The 11,489-nt window shown below is 30.4% G+C and overlaps 1 protein-coding gene across 2 annotated transcripts in view; it reads right to left on the bottom strand.

Moving 5' to 3' along the window:
- Positions 1-11,489, bottom strand: part of LOC106458613 (structural maintenance of chromosomes flexible hinge domain-containing protein 1-like) — a 94,280-nt gene that overhangs the window by 18,218 nt on the left and 64,573 nt on the right. For both annotated transcript variants that reach the window (XM_013918136.2, XM_022384887.1), the window contains exons 38-43: positions 11,098-11,250; positions 10,084-10,216; positions 7,861-7,980; positions 6,524-6,609; positions 1,946-2,167; positions 708-796 (exon numbers count right to left, since the gene is read on the bottom strand). In XM_013918136.2, the coding sequence (XP_013773590.1) occupies positions 708-796; positions 1,946-2,167; positions 6,524-6,609; positions 7,861-7,980; positions 10,084-10,216; positions 11,098-11,250 (803 nt within the window). The remainder of the gene's footprint in view (positions 1-707; positions 797-1,945; positions 2,168-6,523; positions 6,610-7,860; positions 7,981-10,083; positions 10,217-11,097; positions 11,251-11,489) is intronic.

The following is an 11,489-nucleotide window of genomic DNA, read 5'->3' as shown; positions in this document are numbered from 1 at the left end:
AATAGAAAATCAGACCCCTCTTGCCACACCCATCTGTCACATCCTCTCTTTTAGGATTTGTTTATAGTTCTCTCTTACATTTAATACTATATTATTTATAACCAATAGAAAACCAGGTTTTTCATCTATCAAATAACGTGTTATATTACATTGTTTTGTGAACAGAGAATTGTCAATTTCTGTTTTAGTACGAGCTTTGTTCCCATGGGAAAAATATCAACTAGCATGAATGAATTTGTAAGAGCTCTTGTCGCAAACCCACTTTTGGTCTCCAATTTTATTTTGTTTGTTTGTTTTGAATTTTGTGCAAAGCTACATAAAGACTATCTGCACTAGCCATCCCTAATTCAGCAGTGAAAGACTAGAGGGAAGCTAGTCATCACCACCCACCTCCAACTCTTGGGCTACCCTTTTATCAACAAATAGTGGAAGTGACCGTCACATTATAATATCCCATGGCTGAAAGGTCAAACATGTTTGGTGGGACGGCAATTTTGATCCTGCAACCCTCAGATTGCGAATTGAGTGCCCTAACCACCTTTTTCCAATTTGTTTATTATTTTTTGCAGAACTAGTTTTGACATATATCCTTATAATGCACTGTTTACTCAAAATACTATTTGATGGTGCAGTTACTGATCCTCATAAAGCAATCTAGTTACTTATAATGCACAAAAAAAAACGATTTTAAACTAAGATTTTCATACCTATTCCAGTCTGGTAAGTTTCTTTTGAAGACAGAGTCTAATGGGAGAAGCTGTTGTTGTCCTGCTGTTCTGCGATGAATTTCTAGTGCCTAAATAACATGTACAAAACAAATTTCCTTTACAACTCAGTCCTTTATAAAGATATTAAGTTTTTTTTTATAGAACCCTCAGTGGAAAGCTTCATTCACAGTGAGAAGATGCTTATAATGCTGTCAGTGAGATTAAATTTAAAATAAACAAACGATTTTTTATTGTACTCTTTTTAACTGTACATCTTTTCAGTATGTAAACAACATCTATGAGGTTTAGTTTACTTTTATCTCTATGCAGTATCTAATTTTTACAATGTAAGAACTTTTCTCCTTCATCTTTCGTACAATGTTTTCTATAATTACTGCTATAACATAGAGAAGCTTTACATTTGAAAATTTTTTACCTTTTCAGAAAAAAAAAATTACATGAAAGGAATAAAATTAATTTGCCTGGAAAATAAAAGAAGTAAAAATACTTATTTTTTTTAACTTAAAAGATTTAAGTTTATGATGTATGAATTTTTCAAGTATTAAAGTTGAGAAATATCCATACATTTGTACAGGACAACAGTACCACATGTATGCTGTGTTCTTACCGAAAAAAAAAAATTAACTACTATTTTTCAGCTTTTGGCTTCAGTCCAGCATTTTGTGAACAAGCTTATATGTAAAACTTCACCTGTGTACTTTCATTAAGGATTAATAAGCATGAAAATACAAAATTAACCGGTCACGGTTTAAAAGCCGATTATTATAAAGGTTTTCTCAATTTTAATGCAGGTTATCAATAACTGAAAGTAATATACTATTAAGCAAGATATGAGTTGTTTCTTTCTTTCCCCTTTACAATTTTCAGAGAAATTCAAGAAAGTCAAACCGTTTTTCCAATGTGGCCCGATTTTGAGATATAAAAACTTTCACAACCAGAAAGCATCTAAAGCATTCACAAGGTTGCACAACCAGACAGCATCTAAAACATTCACAAGGCAAATTTCAAAGCTTTTTAATCGATAACAAAAGTAGGGTGACTGTATTCATCTTCTCGCAACTCCATCAGTTTTGTCAAATTTTCAACAACTTCATCCATTAGTTTAATTTTTGTAAAGAAATTTCATGAGAATTATGTAACCTACTAACAATCTTCATATAGCATTTTGATAGATTTGATACACTCTCAAATAAATATCTCTAAAAAAGTCCATCTACCTTCTCTTTAGATAATGTGACTAGACAATCCATGTCTCCTTGCATGTGCCATGCCAGAACTCGGGCTACCTGTACATTACTGACCCAAGCTAGATGGCCTATTTTTCCCAGAACTCCTGGCTCTGGAGGAAATCGATGTAGTTTACATTCTCTTCTTGACTGCTGCTCCAGTTGTTCCTTAGCTGCTTTGCACTTATTAATTGCAGCCATAATTTGGGAACTCTATAAAGAAACGGAATCAGAAAGTTATATTGCATCATTATGCAAACAATCACTTAATAATAAAATCATTTTCTGCATAATATTACATAAATCATTAAAATAAATTTTAGTAGTCCACATAAATTTATCTGTTTCTTGATGCGTAATCAAAACTCATTCCTTCTCCGTGTATTTAGAATAATTCAACTGTTAATTACAGCAAAAAATCCCCTGACCCTTCAAATAACGATGTAATGACATTCACATATTTCATGTTAAAATCCTTTACTGATAACATTATTATTTAATTCCATGTCACACATCATTTTTGTAACACTAGAACCCTTTACTTGATTCCAGGTTGCATACTATTTTTGTAATGTCAAAATCACTTAACTAATTCCATAGTATTTATGTTAAACACTAATTGTATAGCATTAAACCCTTTAATTAATTGATTATGTATCATGCAAGTACAACAAAAAAAACTTCAAGTAGGGATTAATACATAGGTAACATAGCTAGTTATAGAAAGTCAAAACTACAAAGACTGGGTTACTTAAAACATTCTAATCCTACTTTTGCTCAGACTAACAGTGATTTGCCAAAGTAGGGATAATTTTTTTTAATTTTAAGTAACTCAGTTTTTGTAATTTGACTTTCTTGTATCAATACTTTTTGTAGCATTAAAACTTTCGATATTACTATAGGCAGTTAGGTTACGTATATATTGATCCATATTTGTCATGATAAAATTTAAAACATTTTTATTATACTTATTTTTTTCCTTTTTATTAGCTATATTTTTGTGCACTAGCAATACCAAGTGTGGGGCATGCATATACCCGATTCGATTTTATTACTCGTCAAGATCTCTTCCAATCTAATCTGAAATCTAGTAAAATGCTCAAAGTAGAGCATCGTCTCTTTCATATATATATGTATATACTAGTATCCACCTTGGTATAAAAAAGGAATCACTGGGACTCTAGAGTTTTGTGAAAGAATTAGAGACATTAGGTTAGTCATTTTTTCTGTAAATTTGTTTGGAAAGTTCACCAACTTACTTACTTAGATGAAAATTCGTTATAATTGTGAAATTTTGATTCACTCCATAACCATGTATATAGCAATTTGGGTAGCTTTATACGTACAATAACCTTTAATGCTGCTCAGCCAATACTGTGAAATAGTCATTGTTGATATTCAGACATTTTTAAAGGTGGTTTAAACGGGCGATTTTTATGGCCACCATTTTGTTTCATCACAATCCTTACCAGAGATCAAAATATTACATTCCCGCATTCCAAAGGAATTTAACTTTGCTTGATGAATTTCATCTTTTTAGTTGGCTTTCCTGATCAGGGAATGCATGACCATATTCCTTTGAGAGTGAACATACTGCATGGATTAATAAAAAAACAATTCATGAGGAAACGCAACTTTACACGAGTAAATGTAATTTTCCTGATAGCTTCCCTCGATTGAATATTATTTTATTATTTCTATCCTTCCCCACTACTAAGTACTACCATATTTAATGATAACATTTCTATAGCACTAAAACCACATAACTCTTCCAAGTTACACACCATTTCTGTAATACAAAGCCCTTTAACTCTCTTGACATGGGCTCGGTCAAATTAACTGACCACGTGACAACTTTGTACTCGTTTACAGTTGTTATAGTTTTGATACTAATAACTTTTAATGTAGTATGTATATCTTCATAAAATTTGACAGACTTTTAGTAAATATTATGAGTCTTTCATATACAAAAAATCAGACTTTTTAGTGAAGTATTTTAATAAAATAAAAAAGATTTGTCCACGAATACATAAAATCTTTTTTTAGACTAGTTCATGTGCAAAGTGATTTTCGTGTTAAGATTAAAAAATACTTTTCTTCATCTGAAAAATCTCTAAAACCTCCTAAATACTTAAACGACTGTTTTCAACAAAACTTTATATTTTTTCTGCTACTTTCTCTACCATAACTCTACACAAGGTTGGTCAGTTTGACTTACCTCGTAACCACCAAAAAAAAAATCTAAATAAATCTAAATCACCCCTTTTCTTTCTAGAATGACTTTAAATTGTAACATGAAACTACATTTGCTTATCCTAAGCAGCTTTAAACTCAAAACAGTATACATCTATTTATACTTAAATTATATAGTTTTACTGCCCTTTGAACCATGCCTAACTACTATTCGCACCATTATCAGTTGTAAATCACTTGGGGAACATGGAGCTCACATTACACTATTGAATTACACTACCTATGAGCTACTTCGAGTTGTTCGCATGTGTGCCTCATGAAACATTTTTATCATAATATTATTATTACTTATTTTACCTAATCTAACCTTAATTAACCTAAAGAGATTCCTATTTTTACATTTTAGTTACTTTTATAATAACAAATCAAGAATACACATGAAAAACAAGCAGTAAAGTTTTTACCTGGCCCTTTTTTTTTTGCTGTTAACTGTCATTGACACTTAACCCTACTTTTTTTTTTTATACTGATGATAGTAATGCACTAAATAATTTTTATTTAATTAAATGATGCCCCAAAGAACAAAGAATAATAACATGAAAAAATCAGACAATGTCCCATAATTATCACAAGTTTTCTGGCTTTCTAACTATGCGACAATAGCTATTACAAATGCATTCACTCTAGTTGATATCTTTCCCATGAGAAAGAAGCTTGTACTAAAAGAGAAATTGACAATTCTCTTTTCAAAAAAGAACATGATATAATACTAATCATTTGATAGATGAAAACCTTGGCTTTCTATTGGTTATAAATAATATAGAATTAAGCTTAAGAGAGAACTATTAACAAATCCTGAAAGAGAGGATGTGACAAAAAAGGTCTGATTTTTCTATTTGATATTTCATACTTATTGGAAAGGATGGTGAATAAATTAGAGAAGAGAGAATGCCTAAAGTAAAAATGTCACATTTCTCACACTAGGGTAAATTCAGGATTTTTTTTATATTGCCTTATAAAACTTAAAAGAACTTAAAACTTATATACTATTAAAATATGAATCATTAGCTACAAATTTATGCTATATTAATTGGTATAACATAAATAAATAGTAGTTTAATTACATTTTGAATGTAAGTCACTGAAAAAACTCTGTGACATGCACAGTAAAGGATGCCCGTGTAGAAAGGGTTAACTGATTCCATATTATATAGCATTTCTATAATGTTAAACTCTTTAAGTTATTCCATATTATATAGCATTTCTATAATGATTAATTCTTTAAATTATTCCATATTACACAACATTTCTATAATGTTAAACTCTTTAAATTATTCCATATTACACAACATTTCTATAATGTTAAACTCTTTAAATTATTCCATATTACACAACATTTCTATAATGTTAAACTCTTTAAATTATTCCATATTACACAGCATTTCTGAAACTCTCAAAAATTTAACAAATTCCATGCAATATACCATTTCTGGAACAAAAAATTGCTTAACTGATTTTGTGTTGCATAAAAACTTCAGTAAAGAACACAGAGGTTTAATCTATTCCTTGATTTGCTACTTCCTCTGTAGTACATTATAAAAACTTCAGTAAAGAACACAGAGGTCTAATCTATTCCTTGATTTGCTACTTCCTCTGCAGTACATTATAAAAACTTCAGTAAAGAGCACAGAGGTCTAATCTATTCCTTGATTTGCTACTTCCTCTGCAGTACATTATAATTTTGTCAAATCACATCTCCTTAATACTGCTTGGGACAGTAAACCAAAGACATAGTTATGTCTCTTTATAGTGACGGGATGTAAAAAATTTGTAGAATTTGACGTAGAATCTCCCTTACTGATCACTAATAACCTACAATACTTTAGGGATTTGAGTAACATCTTAACTATTTTACTTTATTAGTTGTGAGTAAAGAACATTACATCAAATCCTACAAACTTTATTTTAACCTACACCGTTTAAACCTTGTAAGTTATCTCCAAGCAACTGACTACGTATCTTGAGTAACATCTTAACTATTTTACTTTATTAGTTTTGAGTAAAGAACATTACATCAAATCCTACAAATTTTATTTTAACTTACACTGTTTAAACCTTGCAAGCTATCTCCAAGCAACTGCAACTGACTACGTATCTTGAGTAACATCTTAACTATTTTACTTTATTAGTTTTGAGTAAAGAACATTACATCAAATCCTACAAATTTTATTTTAACTTACACTGTTTAAACCTTGTAAGTTATCTCCAAGCAACTGCAACTGACTACGTATCTTGAGTAACATCTTAACTATTTTACTTTATTAGTTTTGAGTTAAGAACATTATGTCAAATCCTACAAACTTTATTTTAACCTACACTGTTTAAACCTTGTAAGTTATCTCCAAGCAACTGCAACTGATTACGTATCTTGTTTTCTTCGTTAGCAGAACTTTGCACCACAGCTAAATGTAAAAAAAAAAAAAAAATCATTATGATTCAGCACAGAATAACAGTTAACTAAGTCTATTAACTAATATTTGATACTTCACTTCATGATTCAGAAAAACAAAAGATAACGCATGCATATATAAAACATTTTATTTCAAACAAGTATTGGCAATAATACACTTTCTTTGTATCCATTACTTGACATTCCTACCAATTCAATGTAAATAACCTATCTGAAGACTGGTGCAAAAGTCACTTAATGGATAATTACATGCACTTTAAAAAAACAAAAAGTAAGGAAAGGTACAAAATTTGAAAATCAAATTAGACTGGCCTTATTTAAAGTACTAAATGAAAACTCCGTAAGACAATGATAGAATTTAAACAATACTTTGTTACTGGCACGAGGTCTTACCTAACAGTTTCTACTTGTTTTAGTGGGATATAGACCCATCAGCAGCAGGAAGGAGACAGCAGTGTGAAACTTTTTAATCTACTGTTTATACATCTTTCCAATTTGTGTGGTATTTATAAAATTTCTTGAGAGTGTGGTCTGATGTACATTGGCTGAACATATAAAAATTAAGGAATCTGCATTAATTAAACATATGGCAAGCAATGCTTTTTGTCATAGTGTTAATCTGAACAATGTCAATTTAATTAAATTTAAATAATAGTATAAATTAAATATAATAAAATCATTAGATACATTTAAGAACTCAAAGTTAATTTTATATATAGATTCAGATCCAGGGGCTAACAGAAATGTATTTTTGGAAATCTATATTAAAAAAAAAAGATTAACAGGTTGTAGCATCATTTATGCTAAATAATCAGTCGAAGTTTTTTGTTAAATTCAAAAAAACTTGAAAAAACGTACAAACAAGATAACTAGTTCTTCACTGCTTTTCCTTTCTGATTATGATGGATCTGTAAATCACCAAAGCAAGCAGAAGTTAAATTATTTTGTAAATTTTAATGCTGTCTTATTGAGTTTTTAATAGATACAAAATATTTATGTTTCTATCTCTCTTAATTCTCTTTTTTGCTGTTGAATAATACAAAGATCAAATCCTAAAAACTTTATTTTAATATTCATTATGGTGCAACTAGTGTATGAAATACTGTTAAGGGGTTTAAAAATTAATTAAGTGATAATAAAATCTACAACACATTATTTCATTAACATTAGACTTCTAATATTAATTCACACGTTTCCACACTGTATAAGTCTTGACAGTAAGAAAACAAACTACTGTACTAACCTTCTAGCTCTTTTAAATATTGCTGAGTTGTATCGAAGAGAGACTTGTACGTATTTATTTTATAGACTAGAGAATCGTGCTCTTTAGCTAAATTAGCCATCTGTGCCTGCTTCTGAATATCTAAAACAAAACAATGAAAAATAAAATTCAGTATGCTAAGAGAGAAAATGTTCAAAATTACTTTAGTTTGATGGATATTCGTAAAGACAATTAGAAATGGACACTGAGTTGATAAAGAATAGCACAGAAGGTTTTGTTCAACAATTCTTCACTTAAGCATATTGAAAGCACTTTTAAACTGATAATAATAATAACCTAAGAAGCAGGACAATACAAACCTACACAATAGGCTATATGCACACTGCCCACTACATGGAATTAAACCTCATATTTTAGTGTTGTAAGTCCATAACCTTACCATTGATCCACTAATGGACAACTTTTTTTTCATAATCTTAGGAATAACCATCATACATTGTTATAATGTGTCCTTGTCTAAATCTTTTAATAATAAAATAGCTATTTTGTCCTAGAAAGGAAAATCATTATACCATATTAACCCCTCAACCAGCAGGCTTCAAAAATATTCATTGTGGTGCAACTAGTGTACAAAAAACTGTTAAGTTTGTTTATAATGGATTTCGCGCAAAACTACACGAGGGCTATCGACACTAACTGTCCCTAATTTAGCAGTGTAAGACTAGAGGGAAGGCAGCTAGCTAGTCATCACCATCCACCTCCAACTCTTGGGCTACTCTTTTACCAACAAATAGTAGAATTGAACATTACATTTGGAGCTGTACTTTTATGTATAATTAACAAAGTTTCCTGCCAATACTGGATTTAAAAAGTAATACTACAAACAGAGAAGTGGGCTGCCTGGTTCCACACTTATTGGCACTAGAAAATAAAATAATATGAATCAACATTGGGCATCAGGACCATTTAGAAAGAGACATGCAACAACCTGTACCCCAGTCATGTTAACAAATGTGTGGCATCTTGTAACAGGCAAGAATCCTTTAACACAAAAGTCAGTTGCAAAAGCTGTCCACATGAACAATACAACAGTACACAATATAATTAAGAAAGACCTCCATCTGGAAAAGGTGACACAAGTTGCTTCCACAATATATCCATTCAACTGTCACATGCCTGAAGCAGCTTGAGAATGAAACATGTATTTATGCTATTCCATAAGAAGATATACTGGTCAAGTCACCAAACTCAGTGCCTATGGATTTTTGTGTGATCAAATTGTTTAAATGGGCATTAAGAAACTGTCATCCTCGTATACTATATGGGGTATGGAAAGCATGCATGGATGAGTGTTGTGCTTTGGACATGACATCCTGGAAGTTGATCCTTTAGTAATGTAAATGATGCTGGAGGACTATCATCAAGGTGCAAGGTCTGGGTGAGGGGACAAGGACTGTAACAATGTGGTAAGGTTTCAAACTTGTTTTAATATATATACATACACACACATACTTTTTATGTTCAATCAAGTACTCTGTAGTATAATTTTATTGTTTTAGCATAGTATTAAATTACACTAAAGTATAAAGTAGTGTCAGTAATCAGCTTTCTTTGTTAGTATTCTCCACCATCAATGTTGTTCTCTGTTCTAGGTTGAAAATAAAACTTCTAATTTAACTTCGACTTATTCCTTGTGTTCTTAATAAAGAAAGAACCAGATGATTGTTCAGCAAAAAAATAAATTATCAAACACAATCTGTTGTCTCTATTATTTTTTCCTTTTTTAAAAACAAAAATGCATTACCAAATTCATTTAATGTATTAGGTCTCTGGTATTTACAAATCAATCATGTTTAAATGTGTTTCAGATATTCATGTAAAGCTACACAAGGGCTATCTGTCCCTAATTTTAAACTGTTGCACTGGAGGGAAGGCTGCTAGTTAACAGCCCACCATCAACTACTCTAATCATGTAGTGGGAATGAATCATTGCTCTTATACTGCACCCACAGCCACAAAATGTGAGACATGTTATTGTTGCAACGGGATGTGGACCGTGGACCCTTGAATCTACAGTCCAATACACTAACAATTAGGACAAGCCTAGTATCACATTTAAGAGATTCAGTTACAACTCAGAAATCTTGCAAGTGTTTATATGTAAAAAAAAAAACAACAACAAAAAAAACAGCTATTGAAGATTTAAAAATTATTATTTTATTGTCATTCATTAACAAAACCTACCATTATAGAAGAGGAAGTACACATCATAAGGAGAAATGGGGTATTCTAATGATAACTTGTCTATCACAGCTGTACATCGTATTATATACTCTTTCCCATCTATGCCTGGGCTTTTTTCCTGTATCATCAAATTCTGTATACAGAAGAGAAAATGAGCTTTTGACCTACAGTTTACAATTTCAGAAACTGAAACTCACTTTTACGTCTTTACAAATCCTGAAGCTTTAACTTGTTTTGACAAGTAAAACTGTTTTCATTCACTACCAATCAAATATATATATATAGTGGCAAAACACAAAGTAAAGTTTGTGTTTATGTGTAAAGCTACACAACGAGTTATCTCCTCTGTTCACACAGGTTTCAATCTCTGATATTTAAAGATATAAGCTCTTAAGCTTCCAATGATGATTGGGAATTTTACCCCACTTCAGTATGAAAGTTTCCAGAAAAGAATCTCCAAACAAATAAAATAATAAAAAATAAAATAAAAACTTGTTACTTTACATTGTAGTTTATTTCTTTCTGAATTTATTGTTAATTTTTCTTTATCTAATAAGTTCCTAATATTACAGTTTTTTTAAGTTGTGAAGCATAGTTGTTTTGCTAATAACATTTTTAATCAAACTCATTCTAATTAAAATTTAAAAAAGGTTAATTTTAACAATTACAAAATTTTAATATAGCTAAGCTTGATTGAATAAACCTCTGAAAAGCCCTAATAAAACCATAAAAATTGTCAAATTTACATCAAGGCATGCCAAAAGTAACATAAAATATTCCTTTTGTGATTTTAAATTAATTACTGAACAAATTACATATAATACAAAAAAAAAACAATTCAATAACTTGAAGTCATGCTTTGTGTTTTATGTTGTCAACTACAAATTGTAACTAATCAAGCCTGAACAAATTAAACCTGAGCTAGTGACAAATGACTACAGTATAGTGCTTTTAAAACAGGATGAGAAAAAAAAATTTCATCTTATAAAAAGAGAGAAGGAAATGCAATGTTACCTCTAGGATAGCTTGACCTTTATCAAAAGGAACTTGGATCGAAGTGACATTCCCTGCTAACTTTGGAATTTCTTCCTGGGAGGAACCAAAATTTGTAATCTGGACATTAAGTGTACCTTTACAATAAGCAGACACCAAATTATCATGCTCGTCCTGTGAAAGAAGCCAAAAATAGTTTTAGAATCTCATATTAAAATTAAAATAAATGATAAATAAGAGAACAAAGTTTAAAGAACAGAGTTTAAATTACCATATTTTTCGGTGTATAAGACGTACTTTTTTACCCCAAAATTTGATGTCAGAATCTGCTTGCGTCCTATACACCGAAGGTACGTATAATATATATGTATATATATATATATATATATATATGATATACACAATATATATAT

The sequence above is a fragment of the Limulus polyphemus genome, unplaced genomic scaffold (assembly GCF_000517525.1).
Source record: "Limulus polyphemus unplaced genomic scaffold, Limulus_polyphemus-2.1.2 Scaffold493, whole genome shotgun sequence".
NCBI classification, from domain to species: Eukaryota; Metazoa; Arthropoda; class Merostomata; order Xiphosura; family Limulidae; genus Limulus; species Limulus polyphemus.
The sequence above is the reverse complement of the archived record's forward strand: the minus strand, read 5'-3'. Positions and strand labels throughout refer to the sequence as shown.